At 41.7% G+C, this 15,812-nt stretch overlaps 1 protein-coding gene across 3 annotated transcripts in view; it reads right to left on the bottom strand.

Moving 5' to 3' along the window:
* LOC126336926 (interleukin-1 receptor-associated kinase 4-like) overlaps positions 1 to 15,812 on the bottom strand; it is a 102,552-nt gene that overhangs the window by 37,822 nt on the left and 48,918 nt on the right. For all 3 annotated transcript variants that reach the window (XM_050001095.1, XM_050001096.1, XM_050001094.1), the window contains exon 6: positions 12,859 to 12,973. In XM_050001095.1, the coding sequence (XP_049857052.1) occupies positions 12,859 to 12,973 (115 nt within the window). The remainder of the gene's footprint in view (positions 1 to 12,858; positions 12,974 to 15,812) is intronic.

Genomic DNA, 15,812 nt, shown 5'->3' with positions numbered 1-15,812 from the left:
AGTACCTACAATGGAAACACTTTAGCACCACCAAACCTACCAATCTGACACAGCCCAAAGCCAACATTATACACTGCCTGACTCAGTTCACTCCTTTATCCAAATGTGATCAATCCCCACTGCCCCTTCATCCCTGCCTCCCTCCCCCCTCTATTAACATTCCAGAATTTCTTAACCTCAAATATTGCCTCAGCATCATTGCTCAAATTCACCAACATGGAAACTAACCTTACATCCACAGAACAAACAGCAATCCACCATCAAAAATCTGATCCTGACCTTATAATCCTACCTGCTAATGAAGGCTTTAACACAGTGGTTTGAACTGCAGGGATTATCTAGTAGAGGGTCTCTTCCAATGTCAGATTCATCCACCTACAAACCCTGGCACAGTGATCCCTTTCCAGATATTCAACAAGATTTCCAGTCTCTACTCAAAACCTAAGGCCTATCCCAGAACCTCTCCCTGAGTCTCTGTCTTCTCAACCCTACCACTCCCCAAACTACTGCCTTCTACATGCTTCCTGAAGTCCATAAACCCAACCATTGTGGACGTTCCATCATGGCTGACTACTGTACATCCATTAAGAGAATCTCTGCTCTCATAGACCAACACCTTCACTCTGTTACTCACAGCCTACCCTCCTATATGAAAGATACCAACCATATCAAACTTACCAACCACCAGCAATACCACCAATTCGACAGTTGCCACCCGTTCCAGACCAAGCACTCCCATTCATACAGCCTAGCCACCCACAGCAATCACATCTATTGCCACAAGGAATCTCTACAAATATACCCAGGATCTCTACTGAGGCCTCCACAGACCGAAATTACCATTCCAACTGTGTACAAAAACAGATCTTCCATGTGTTGTCTCTCCGGTCATCTATCAGCTCTCACATTCGTACTGTGCAGCCACAATGGAGCATTCCCTTCATGACTCAGAACCACCCGGACTGCAGCAACTAAATCACATTCTCCACCAGGGTTATCACTACCTGTGCCCTGAAATGAGGAACATCCCACCCTCCCACAGTGGTATTCTAACACCCACAGAACCTTTGCAATATCCTACTACACACTTGCTCCCAACCCCTTGCCCCATGGCTCTTATCCCTGCAACAGATCTAGTTGCAAGGCCTGTCATACATCCTCCCACCACCACCTACTCCAGTCCGGTCACAGGCATCACCTATCTCATCAACACAGTGCTACCTGTGAAAGCAGTCATGTGATCTACAAAGTAACTTGCCACCACTGTGCCACTTACTGTGTAGGGAAGACAACCAACAAATGTTCTCTCCACATGAATGGTTACTGACTAACTGTAGTCACGATGCAGCTGGACCACTCCCTCGCTGAACATGCTGCCCTTCAATGACTGCTTCACAGCCTGCACCATTTGGATCCTTCCTGACACCACCATCTTTTTGAACTGAACATGTGAGAACTCTACCTTCCCAGCTCCCATTCCAGCACTATGCAGCCTTCTTTCCACTAATGTACTCAGTAGTCTTTTTCTTCTGCTCTACTTCTCTCCTTATTTAGTTCGCTTACACCCCCCCCCCCCCCCCGCCCCTTTCTCTTCAAACCTAGCGGTTGCACCTAGCGGCTCTGCCCTGTCCCCCAACACAACCCTGCACACTCCCACAAGCAACACTACACCTTCTCCCACCTCTACACTACTCTTTCGCGCTCTTCCCATCCCATCCTCCCCCTTAGCCCCACCACCCCTATTGCTTCTCCTGCCATGCGTCAATTGCTGTATGCAGTCCGGCCTCAGCAGCCTGAGACAGTAGTCATCTTTCTATGAGCTGTGCTTGTATGAATGTGTGTGTGTTTTCTACTTTAAAAGAAATCATTTTGGCCAAAAGCTCTAATGCATAGCAGTCTTTTTGTTGTGCCCATCTGGGACTCAACGTCTCCTGTACATTGTGATTAACAATCTGTATTTTTTTATGATATTGTCATGATTCCATCCTGGACTTTCCATTAACACAGGTTGTTCTGGCGTTACAGTTTCATCTTGTTACACTGTTTGAATGAATGCATTTACCAGCAATACTGTGAGAACTGCTCTTGATTTGGAAGACCTGTGGAAGAAAGCGAGAATATCCTAAAGTGTGGAGGAAAAGCTCATTTCTGGTATTATACAAGGACAGCTCTGCTGCAAAACTGAACAATGTGCACAGCAGTGAGTAAAAAGGAGCTTGGGGGAGGGGGGGGGGGGGGCAATTCCATGAACCTTAGCTCACAGACTATTTAATTCTCCTGCCAAAATGGAAGCACCACCATAATTCTGAAGCACACCACTTAGCACAGTGAATCAAGCAGCAGTGGTTTCAGTTTGGCTAACATGATGAAAAGCAAAAAAATCTGTTCTTGAGCATCATAACTGCAGTCCACCAGCCTCACAACAATCTAGCACTGTGACTTGTTTGGACTTTCCATTGGTTTGTTCCACAACACAGGCATAAAAATTTAGTTCAACCCAAACTTGACTGTATATATTCACTTTTTTTTAAATTTATACATTCAATCAGATTATTCTGTATATGGAAATAGCCCATTTTGTTCCACTGTGCTTTCAAAGTCCAAGTTTAAAAATGGCTTTGAAATTTCTGGGATGCCGTGAATTTTCTGTCTCCTCATGATCTGTGAAAGCTAATCCTGCTTACCCAAAAGACTTACGACATCAATTACAGTTTTCATGTTTTTTCTGTTACCTTTCATTTCATTGTTGTGTGTGATTTTCAACAGTTCGAGATGTTCCAAAATACTAAACACTTGTTTGGATAACTCTTTAAATGAAATAAACTACTTAGATGATCTTTAGAAGAAGCATACCATATTAAATCTCTATACAAGATTCTTCAGATCATCAAAAACTTCAGCGCACAAGAAAACTAATGTAAGAGAAATCTAGAAAGGCCTCCTGTATCATGGAAGTACATAGCACTGCATGGCTAAGACAGCCTGCACCTTCTCTTCTGTTTCTAGCAATGACATACTGGTTATTATGGTAACCGAGCATTTACAAGGGACTTGACATGTATCTGGCCTCCTCGCCATATGCTTCGCACCTCCATCTTAGGTTAAGATCATGCTTTTGCACTTTGACTAGCACTCTAATCTGACAGTTTAGAAGAAATAACACTAGCTAACATCTTTCACACTCAATGACAAAAGTGCATAACTGTTTATTGTAAAAATAATTATTGCTGCTGCTGCTGCTGCTGCTGCTAGGGAGGAGGCCTGGCCTCCCTTGTCTACTTTGATAAGCTGCCACTGCTGTCTCCTCTCTCCCACCATTACTGTCTAATCTCGCTTTATCTCCCATTGGCACTGTCTCCTCTCTGTTCCAACATCACTGTCTCTCTGCTACTCTCTATCAGTGCAAAAAAGAGTGAATATGTTCACAAGACACTATTTTTGGTGAGGAAGCTGGAATGAGGATTGAGGCAGCTGGTTCCCCACTTTTCTGTCAGAGTATTTAAAAAGGGCATATTTGCCTTTTTTGTGCTCTGACAGGAACACTTCTCAGCTGGTTCTCTTCCTTTCCCTGTTACAGCAGATTGTGCTGCTTATATAAAATGAGTCCTTTACATCAGTTAAGTTTTGACAGTTTTTTTTATATACTTCAACACATTTACGCACTTTGACATAGATAAACAACAAATAAGTACATGCAATATGAGGTTAAAACAAAATCACCTACCATCCAATGTTAAGTTCACTTGACATTGCTTTACAAAAAATGCACAACATATTATAATAACTTCACATTAATGGAATTTTATGATTTTTTTACTTATTGTGTTATGCTCACTTCTTGGGGGCACTTTGAAACTGAAGTGCCCATTATGCAAGACAGAATGTCAAAGTTTTATAGGTAAAAAAAAATAGCAGCTAAAAACACAGTTTGGCAACCTCAGAACTCTTATGATGAGACCAGAATCTTTGTGTTGTGTCAGTTGAAACTACATTTAACCTCAGACTGGATATTACATCAGGGTTGCACAAGTTTCCCGAAGTGAAATTCCCTGACATTTCCTTGATTCCCAGACAAGTTTTAGCATTTTTCCTTGACTTCTGTATCTCCCCCCCCCCCCCCCCCTATGCGAGCAAAACCCTTAAGTACTTACATCAACAGCTTTTGTAATGAACTGTTTTTAGATGGAGAAAGCAAGCCAGATGGTATGTGTGTTTCATTAAGACCACTGATGTTATTTTATTTCAATAAAATTAAACTCATTTGCTGACAAAAATACACATTTCCTTCGAGTTGCAGGACAGCTTTAAAATACCTTCACAGTTTTCAGAAATAACCTCATAAAACAGTAGGCCTCTTGAAAGAAGTGTGTAAGGTGGGGAAGAGTTGTGTAAACCAACGCTACAGGCGATCACCAATAAAATGTTGGTTCTACTATGTTTGTTATTGTCGGTTGTTATCCACCGTGATATGTCTATTATTTTACAGGTATTATGTGATTTTTCTTTCAAGAAATATATGAGTAAACAGCGTACAAACCACCAGCGAGTACCACAATTTTCTTCTTCTTATCATCCATACTTTCTAATATACACATTACTTTTGAAGTGCCAAAATGAACTAAAATAAATAAAATGTCTATAAAATGTCGCAATGTACAATCTATAATGTATAATGTACAATGTACAATGAGACAGTCACAATTCCTGAAAACCATCCCTGTGGCCTCTGGCTTGCCAAAGAGCACCACAGCCCCGTGCCCATGGATAAACCACGAAAATTCGCCGCATTACACCACACACAGATAGACCTGGCCTGCAGACAGATTGGTGAGATTAGATTCGATTGGCAGGGCCTGCACATTAGTGGAAGACGACAGACTTCAGATCAGCAGGCCCAATCCATTAGAGATACCCGCAGAAATGGCCTGCAGTTTTGTCCCATCGTGGAGACCCACTTGTGTGGCCAGCTATTCACGTGTCACAGACACCATGTTGATGAAATGAGTCTACGGTGGTCAATTCATGCAACATATAACTTATGCAAATACCCTGAGAATCAATAGTAAAGAGGATAGGTAGTAACTCATTGTAAAGATGACCGATGAGCTGCAGACAGGCTTGTAGAGAAGACAGTCACACTCTCACAACTAAATTTTTGGCCATAGGCTTTGTCAGAAAGCAAGAGCACACAAACATTCACACAATCACTCAGACACAACTCATGGACACATGACCGTTGTCTCCATCCATGTCAACAGAGAATCAGATCCAAACAAACCACACCTCGTGCCTCCCTGCTACTCACGACAGCTGCCAGGCTAGCAGCAAGAAGTGGCGGCAGCACTGACTGCAAGCGGAGGGGAGTGGTAGGAAGGGGAGAAGCAATAAGAAAGAGAGAGTAGGAAAGCAGTGCACATATTCAGCAGAGCCCATGCAAGATGATGCACGACTTCTCAGTTAACAAAGCATTTCATATACTGAGACAAAAACGAGACTTTTCCAGTGTTTTTATCAAATTTCCCTGATTTCTCTGGCAAGTTTAGAATTCCCCGATTTCCAAAACTTGTGGCAATCATGCACAACCTCTGGATCTCGGCAATGGATTATGATATTGAGAAACATTTCAAGGTTCCCCGAGAACATCATATTAAGAACAAAGTAAAAATTTTGACAATTTGCAGTGAATACAAAATAAAAGAAGTGGCCACCCCATAAATGGTACTTTTGGTGCCCAAAATTCATAATTTTACAATTAAAGATTTTTGAAAATGGGAAAATGGCATTTCTAGGTAAATGTCTAAAGCATTTACAGTTGAAATTTGAGCCATTTTCTATGGTTAATTATTTAGATAATTATGGCCCATTGTGTAAAAAAGGCTAACAACCAGTTTTCTGTCTAAGTATGGTAATTTTGGACAGCTGGGTCTCTGTAACAGATAATGATACCGAAAAAATTTTGAAGTTCTCTGAAAATATGATCTTAAGAACAAATGGTAAAAATTTCAATGGCTTGCCATTAAGAGGAATTACAAAAATAGCCATCCCCACAATTGGTACTTTTGGTACCCAAAAATCTTGTTTTTTTGGGATTTTTTCAGGAACTGCCCATGAACATATGGTGCTTTTACAAGCCATCTATAACTAACTCTAGACCACACCTAATGCAAAAGAACCAACTGATCTGCACAATTTGTCTGGGTCAAAGGAAGCAAGTAATGTTTAAATGTTGACCCTATATTGTAGGATAGCTGCAGTTTGCCCGTTCTTCCAATGGATATGTGACCCCTTATATCTGTGATCAACAATGAATACTGACCAAAACAATGAAATAAAATTTATACCAAGGCCACGATTCAAACCTAGGTCTTCTGCTCAGTAGGCAGATGTGCTAACCACTGCTCCACCCTGGCAATGTGGCTAACATAGCTGCTCAGATCAGCCTCTGCAATACTGAGACAAGTTAAGAAGGGAAACATCAAGATGTGCTGAAAGAATTGGAAGTTTGTTTTAGGGAGGGAGACATACTGGGGTAATCTGTGCAGCTGTGCTAGGCACAATGCGAGGGTGGCACAGTGGTTAGCGTATCTGCCTAGTGAGCAAGAGACCAGAGTTTGAATCCCAGCTTTAGTAAAAATTTTAATTCATTGATTCAGCCTGTATTCATTATCATAAATAGCTCAAAGGCATGGGAAACTTTGCAGAGAAGTCTCTACAGTTGGCAGCCTTAAAACCATCCTGTTTTTGGTGTTATTACACATAGAAAATGTGTATGGTGTGAAGTAGAGACATTGCCTATTATTCTTCAGCATTTCAGTTCTCTCACTGACAATTCAATTTACAATATGAAGGATAGCATATTACCCTGTTTGATCATTTTTGTTTTAAGGAAAGCTAACAGAACAATGGGTCTACTAGTGTAAGCCTGCTCATACCAATCTACATTTGCAGGTTTGAAACTGTGACCACCTTACACAGTTCAGCGGTATATTGGGCTCTCTGGTCCAGAGAGTACCAGCAATGTATAATGTACAATGAACAATGAGACAGTCACAATTCCTTAAAACCATCCCTGTGGCCTCTGGCTTGCCAAAGAGCACCACAGCCCCGTGCCCATGGATAAACCATGAAAATTCGCCGCATTACACCACACACAGATAGACCTGGCCTGCAGACAGATCTGGAAAGTCTTCCAGAAGGGCTTCAACATCTAAGAGTGGCTTATTCTAAGAAAAAAGTTTATGCGCCATTTCAACTAAAAAGATTCCCGCACCTGAAAGACCAAAAAAAAAAAAAAAAAAAAAAAATGGAGGTACCCACTATTACAGCCTTCTTGCCATTTTTAGTTGTTCTTCAATAATGTTCAACAAATATATTACATGTATCTCCTGTCTGTGTGACAAGCTGAGAAACATGCTGCTTCTTACAGACGATCTTTTGCTCAGGGAATGAGACACGTATTGTGACTGAGTTTTGGCAGAAACTCGGGAATGACTAATGCAACCTGCTGAGGCTGGACTGACCAGCCAAGGGGCCGTCAACAGTGGTTCTCCAACAACAACCAGGAAAACGGGCAACAGAGATGGCACAGCTGGGTAACAAAGACGAAGCAAGTTACCCAAGAGCAAAAACCCAAGATGCAGTGAATCGGAGACCAAACCCAACAGTATGTAATGAGAATACTACAATAGCACAGCGAATGCACAACTGAAAATGGAGCCATGGTATGGCAAGTTTTTTAGTGCTGCAGTGAGCATTAATTAGCCAGTGAGATAGGCACGATCTTGCGGTAATTCGAGGTCAGTGCTGTGGATGATGATAGCAGTGCTTGTAGCTTTAACAGTGCCACCTGCAGGAAAACATTGAGTTCTGTGGCTTCTGGCAGGCTTTCAAGATCACCAGGCCAGGATACCAGGTCCCTCACCCCCTGAAACAGATGTGTAGTGCCAGAAGCATCCTGGACGATCTTCGGAAAGTGAACTGGCAGAAATGTTGGTGTCCTGGTGCCAAAGCCCACTGGATGGTGAGAGGAATTGGGATTATCTGGCAATAAGTTAAGGTGACAACATGGCGACCAAGGTTGTGGAGACTGCTTGGAGACCTACACCTCCATGGCAGTGTCTATGGGAAATATTGCTGGTGTTCTGGAGAGCAAGTTATACTTGTACAGTTGTGGGACTGGCAAAGATGGGCTTTCAAGGTCTGGTTGGACCACTGGCAGGGATGTAGTTGGTAGAGGGGACAGAGTTGATAGGTATGATGGCACTCCGAATCCCTTGGAATGACAGTGGTTAAGGTGTTCTCCATAGTTGGCAACAGCTGTAACCAGCATCCACATATGTTGCACGTTAATAGTAGTGTCTGTTGTCATGGTTGCCAAGCTCAACACTTATGAATAGTAAGTATCCACAACAATGAGCCACAGCGAGTCCAGAAAGGGGTCCGCAAGGTCCAAATGAATGAGGTGCCTGTGACAATGGCAGATAGGCCAGAGGGTGAAAGAGTGAGTTAGAGCAATCTGTTGCTGGGTGCAAGTGGAACAATGGCACATCATGGCTTCTGTGTCCTTAGCACTGGCCAGTAGGTTGTCACTGTGCGAGAACTTTCATCTATGGCATATGCCAACGACCGCGATATAAAAATTATAGCACCTGATACCACGCAGCAGTCAGAATGGTGACATAATGAGTGTCTGCCTCAGTGTCAATCAGAAAAACATCAGTAATGATCAGCAGACAGTGGGAGAGGCAGGCCCAGACCCAGAGCGCCAGAGCACGTAGATAGGGTCACAGCACAGGTCTGAAGTGATTCAAGCAGCTGCAATGGGAAATCCATCCATAGTTTGTTGCCAGTCCACATCAATGCGGTAACAAGAGGATTCCTTCTGATCGAAGCCAGTCTGCTCCCATGGTTAGGCAAGATAGTGTCTCCACATTAGTGAGTTGTTCTTTGGGTTTGTACTTAATTGTATAATTGCAGGAGCAAAGGACAAGCACACAATGCTGCTGTCTGTTCAGGGAAATGGGAGTAAAGCTCAAATAATGCCACCGGTGGTTTATGGCCCATAATGAGTGTAAACTTAGTTCCGAAAAGGTAAACATGGAACTTTTTAATAGCAAAGACAATAGCTAAAACTCCTTTTTTATCTGTGAGTAGTTCTTTTGACTGGGTGTGAGCATATTTGATGCACAGGCAATTGATTGCTCAGTACCATCACCATTTTATAAAGCAGCACCAGATCAAAACCATGTGGGGAGGCATCCATAGCCAGAACCACTGATGGTGAAAAGGGTATAAGACAGAGTGACAACTGCACCATATGCTTCAGCTGTTTGAAAGCACATTCGCAGGTTGCTGTCCACCTGTACTGAATGCCTTTAGACTAATAATTTCCCTTTCCCAAAAAAGCTTGCAGCTCCTGTAAGTTTGAGGGGAGTGGTAGAGAGTCAATAGCTGTGACATTGCTGTCAGTGGGCTGGATCCATTCCACTTACTCTTGAAGAAACTGGCATTTGTCTAAATGGCACTTTAGCACTGTGCCATGCAACATAGCAAAAAAGGTGCAAAGACTTCGCTGGTGGTTCTGATGCCTAGTGTCCATGATAATTAAGTCATCAAGACAGTTAGTGCAAGAAGGTACAGACATGGTAAGTGATACAGGCATCTGCAGAATGAATTGACCTTGGAGGGGAATGGAACTGTCACCATAAGTGACCAATGAACAGGAGGGCAGAGCTAGTTCTGGGGAACCTAGATGAGCTTGCTTTGTGACTCCTAACCTAGCATGAACTGTGAACAACATGTCAGAAGGTCTATCTTAGAAAAATTTTCTCCGCAACATGCTCTGTAATGATATCATCAGGATATGCTACATGGTAAGTGTTCATTTGTGGCTTGACGTTGACTGTCAATTGAAAGTCTCTGCTTAGCCATAAGGAACCACTGAGATTCTTGATAACTAAGAGGTGTAGCCCAAGCGCTGGTTACACCCATCAGAAACAGGGCACAGTGCCTGGATTCAAGGAGATATTAGCCTGGAACTCTGTGGCAACCTCAGACCAGGTTCCAGTATTGGTGAAAAAGTGGCACAAAGGTTGTCAAGTTGCTGGAAGGGAACTGAGTCAGAGATGACCTGAACCTCCTCACTGATGGAGACTCCAAACAACATGAAGGGATCCAGACCGAAACTGTTGTGATGGAGTAACTATCGACAACAAACAGCATGACCAGCCAAGTGACTGTTTTGAAGGTGGCAATTGTGAATTACCCAGAGGGGTATGGAATTGTCATCATAGGTGATCAACGTACAGTAGGGCAGAGATAGGTTGGGAGAACCTAGGTGAGAGTATGTATGGAGGTTCATCAGGAAAACAGTAGTTTCAGTGTCCACCTGGAAATGGACGTCAGCGATCACAGTTGTGAGACTGATAAACAACTTGGTAGAATCACCCTGGTGAACAATTACCTGAAGTTCGTATATTATTCCTTGAAGTCACTGCCCATACCAACCGGTTGTCTCAGTCAGGTCCGAGGCCATTGACACACCTGAAATCGAGGAATCATGAAGACTTCATCTGGGAAACAGTTTACAAGTATTTCTCTCCCCCCCCCCCCCCATCCTCCATATTTCCCCCAGGGTACAATGCTGTGTCTGTATTGCTAGTACTTGTGGTTGGGCCATGAGATGCTCATTTGCTGCCTGTGGGATTCAAAATACAATACAAAGAAGTGCAGTCCAGCTTGAGGGTTGCTGTGCTCTCGAATTACAGAGTTGGCATATAAGGTGTTGCAAGTTAGATTCGCACAAGTGTAATCACATCAGCCATTCAATCCCTGTAAATTGGTCACCCAGGAGCAATACGACTGACTTGGTTGCTTATGATATTGATGTAACAGCATGGAATCATTGAGAAAAATAATTTGAAAGCAACACGCACATCTCGTCGAATGTGAGCACGACCTGATTCTTGACAGAAGCCAACTTCTTTGTTAAGGGAAATGTTTGCAGGGAAGCCCAAGAAAGGAAGAGCAACCATTGGAGAACATTAGCATAGATCCAAAAGGCAGCAAAGTGCTATTTCAGTCATAGTAAATACTTGTCCCATTCTTCTTAGGTGCCATTACAAGATGAAACTATGAGTGGGCAGCTATCCACAATTGCTGCACAATGGCAGCTGTTGCTGTTTTCACACGTTGCACAGGCTTAGTGTGCATGGGATGCTGCCTACCTTTCACTTACTCACCAATTATTGTGCCTAAGACTTGGCAGAAAGTCCGAAATGACTACTGAAACCCCTGAGGCTGGACTGACTGACTGACCAGAGGTCATCAACAGCGTTTCACTGAGTGTGAACAGGAAGACATCAACAAGAGGAAAACTCACGAGCAGAGAATAGAAAAATCTGAATGAGAATCTAAAGAGTGAAAACCTAAGACATAAAGAACCTGAGTGCAAAACCAACAGTGAGTAATGACAACAGTGTGACAGCACAATGAAAATAAAACTGAAAATGGAGCCATGGCACAGCAAGCATTATAGTGCTGCATCGAGCATTAAGTGGCCAATGAGATGAGCCTGGTATCCAGCACATTGAGACCAGTGCCACAGACATTGATACTAGTGTCAACTGTGGGCCGAGATTGAGTTCCATGCCTTCTGGCAGGCTTTCAAGATTGCTATGCCAGAATAGCAAGACGTATGAGAGTCAGCAAACATGTGGAATGCCATATACTGGTCAGATGTTTTACGCAGTGCAGACTGTTGTGATGAATGCATTTTCAAATGTGCTCATACTAGCCAGTTAAATCTGCAGTAGCACAACAGTGGCTGAGCCCAGGACATCACAAGATGAACAGAAAGATCAGGAGTATAATCTCAGTTTCTTTCTCTTGTGCCATAAAAAAGATAATACATATCTACATGACAGAAAAGCTCATCAATAGTGATTCTGAATTGCATTTCAGCACAGTCTGGCACCCTGCACTTTCCACCATCTGAAGGCAACAACCAAAACAAGTATTTCCAGCAATGGCACAGCAGTGGTCCAAAACAGCAACCAATTCAGTATAACTCGCCAACATAGGAACATGTAACAGCAGCAGCAGGAGTTATACTGTGCATACACAGAAGTACACATCAGTTCCCAGTAAGAATACCGTCAATGTACTGTAGTCACCCATCTGGTTTGCCACACCATTGTACATGTGTGACTTCTGGATGCAATCTGCATAAGAAAACTTCTGCAGCACAATGAGTATCACTATTTTCAGCCCTCACCAGAAGTATGCATCAGGAGATGTTTGGGCTGTTGCCTTGATAAAATACTATGCAATTTACAGAATGGAATCCAGCAGCAGACCCGAGAATGATACATTCACCTAGTGCATTGGGAAAACCCAAAGTATTAAAATATTTTTGCGTGCCTTTCACAGAATCTGCAGCATATAAAATTGCAATCTACTTTATGTACTAAAGTGAAAATGAGTTTATTCACAAATAACAAGCTGTAGAAGAAATGAAAATGTAATATCAATGTGGGCAGTCATATACACAGTGAATAATGGCTGTACATGCTTCATTACAATTCTTGCTCCCATTTTAGCTCTTCCAGGCTGTTATTTCCAGTGTGTGGTAGGTAATGAAACAGCAGATGGAAAACATAAATCAAAATAAGCAGCTTAAAGGTTACAATGTTATTGTACACAATAAATTGTTATACAGCCCAATAATGTTTTACTATGTGTCTTAATTTAAGAAATTTATAAAACATGTTGCTCAACATTTAAAAATCACAGAAAATTCATATACTGAGTATCAGATAAAGATGTGAATATAAAAAATGGATGATATTTTTCACTGACCTGGCAAGCTAGCCTTTCTTGCAGTGATCCATTACTCATATACTCATACACCAAACAGTAATTGGGGCCATCACATGAATAACCCACCAAAGGTAATAAGTTCTCATGTCTAAACCTGTGTAGGAAATGCAGTAAATACAGAACATAAATATTCAGACTTTTCTTTCCTTGTTGTAATTAATCTTACTATTTTGAGTTATTAGCAAAGAGTTGCAAAATTCTGTTAACACCAACAGAAAATAAAAGATAGGCATCTCTAAATATGACACAAACACCATATATGTATACCATAAAGCAGTAAAGGCAAAGAGGCAAAGTGGCATACTGTGAACAGAGCATGAACCACTTACTAAGCATGAAATTACTGAGCCACAACAACTGTACCGAGATGCTGAAAAAGTGGCCTGTTATTTTGAGAATTACATGGGATTAATGAAATTCATAGAAAAGCCAGTACTAATAGAATTACAGCGATATATTATGGGTCTGAACTGGCTGCAAGGCCCTGAATAATAATCTCTCACACCAGATTGAATGAGTCAGCTGCTTACCAAAGCTGCGGATTAAGATTAAGGGAAGCTGCACATGCTTAGCATCATCATTCCAGATTGCAACAATCTGACAATGACTGCTGAAAGCTGGACTATAAGAAAGAGTACCACATCTCAAGCTGCTTCTCACGTATCATCAACCAACTGTAATGGTGCAATACAATACAGACCTGGAGATGTGTTTGGTTGTTATAGTGTTCAGTCGGAAAACTAGTTTGAAGAAGCTCCTGTAGTTTATGTCCATTTGAGTCCATTAACTGTAAATACAAATTTGTCTCTCTCCCCAATTTTTCTTCCAATACTGCCCATAATAATCGAATTAACCATCCCTTCATAAATTAATCCCATCACCCTACCTCTTCTTTTAATCAAGTGTGTAATAAAGTTCTCCTCCCTTCAAATCAATTCAGTACGACTTCAATAATTATAAAAAATGCCCATATAATCTTAATGAGAAAATAAGCTTGGAGGAGTGGGCTTAGGTTTGGAAAAGTGAATAGATTGGGAAATAAGTGGACAATGGAAATCAAAATTAGCATATGGCATCGTTGGCTGGGAGGCCCCATCCGTTGAACGTGCTGGTAATGAGTATGAAATGATGATGAGGACAACACAACAACCAGTCCTTGAGTGGAGAAAATCTCCAACCCAACCGGGAATCGAACCTGGGCCCCCTTGCATGGAAAGCAAGTGCGTTACCACCCAGCTAAGCAGGCGGACAGTAAGTGGACAAAATCCACCTAAAACAAATCATGCAGGTATGGAAAAAGTGGTAATAGAGAGTAACAACAGAAATGAAAGGTGTGAAATAAGAGAATATTATGAATTTCAAAATATGGTCATAGAGAAAGGTATATGCTCAATAATGTAAAGACAGAGAATGGCAGCAGGATATGTACTACATTGACAAGGGCAATGATGTAGTTAGGTTGACTGCAACAGAAGTGTTGGGAGGGAGCTAATAGGCTGAATCCTAGATGTAACTGCAGAAAGTGGGCGGCAAAACAAGTTGTTTTTAAGGCACAGGTACTGTCCTATCAACATGATAGGAATACCCACTTGCAAGTTCTTCACTACTCCAAAACTATTGAAATGTCTTTCACCACTGAAGGTATCTGTCCTCCTCAGATGCCATACTATCATTTAAGCATACTATTCTAGTCAAAATGCTTGTATAATGTACCTGTTACCTTCACTCAAAACATGTTTACCCCCTTTTCACTTATAGACCCATTCATAGCTCTTAACGATTAGTTTCAATCTATTCTTATGAGCTACTAAATCCTAATAGCTGCCAGCATAAGTACAGTACAACTTCATACATATTTTTGTCTTTGCAGTTCTTGTTTCTAAATAATACTTATAACTCTCTTACTTCATCAGTCTACGAAACCTACCCATTAAATGCCATTTCCAACATTTAAGCTGATTGCAAAAATTTTCAAAACAGCTATCTCCTCTCAAAGCATAATATCCTGAAATTTTTAAAGTAACTAAATGTGGCACCCATCTTTCTAAAATGTAATCAGCAAACCAATGGGAATACCGATTTGGTATGCTTGTGGGCCAGCATCTCCAGCCCTGATTACCCTTTCATCCACCACAGATATCAGTCACTCACTAAACCAGCTAATTTGCATTCAAGTTTCTCTACCAGTAATCATCTTTTGAAATTAGAAGCTTTTTTTCGTTAATATTATATTCTTGGGTTTTAAGTCATGTCAAGTGTTAGCTGCCCACAAGCATTTGGCACAGATCTCCTCCGTCATTGTCAAGTGATTGACTGTTGTTTGGATGGTGCTGTCATGCTTATATATCCGCGCTGTCATCAGTGACATCACTAGCACTCAGTCCTGCACCATATAATGGTAATGTTTCGTGGCATGACTGCTGCACCCACTTCAACACCCAATTACAGGATCCCAGGCCATACTCTGATGCAATCCACCATCTTCACTGAGGGTGTTGTCCTAAAGTTTTATCTCTACATTTATTATGCATGTTCCACTAGTGCCAATTTTTACTGGTGGCGTAGGCAGAAACATCTTTCATGTTCTGTATGACACTGTTCAATAGTGCAGACAGTCTGATCAACATAAAACTACCCATACTGTATATTCCGGGTGTTCTGAGGCCTACACCGTCTTTCACAACCTTCATTAGTTGCCGGGCTGGGGATCTGAAAATTGTGTAAATTTTATCTCTCTTTCAGAGCCAGCTAACCTGTTACTGAGCCACAAAACAGTAAAAACACAATGTTCTTTGTGTCTTCTTCAGAGGCCTTCTGCTTTCATGGCTTAGATGAAACTTCTTGTGAAATTGTATGTTGTTGTAACTTTTGTCCTTCAAAACTTTATGTAAGAGGCACAGTTGGTTTGGTAGGTTTTTTGTGTCCGAGACAGT

Source organism: Schistocerca gregaria, chromosome 2 (genome assembly GCF_023897955.1).
Source record: "Schistocerca gregaria isolate iqSchGreg1 chromosome 2, iqSchGreg1.2, whole genome shotgun sequence".
In the NCBI taxonomy this organism is placed as follows: Eukaryota; Metazoa; Arthropoda; class Insecta; order Orthoptera; family Acrididae; genus Schistocerca; species Schistocerca gregaria.
Note: the sequence above shows the minus strand (reverse complement) of the source record. Positions and strands in the feature narration are given on the sequence as shown.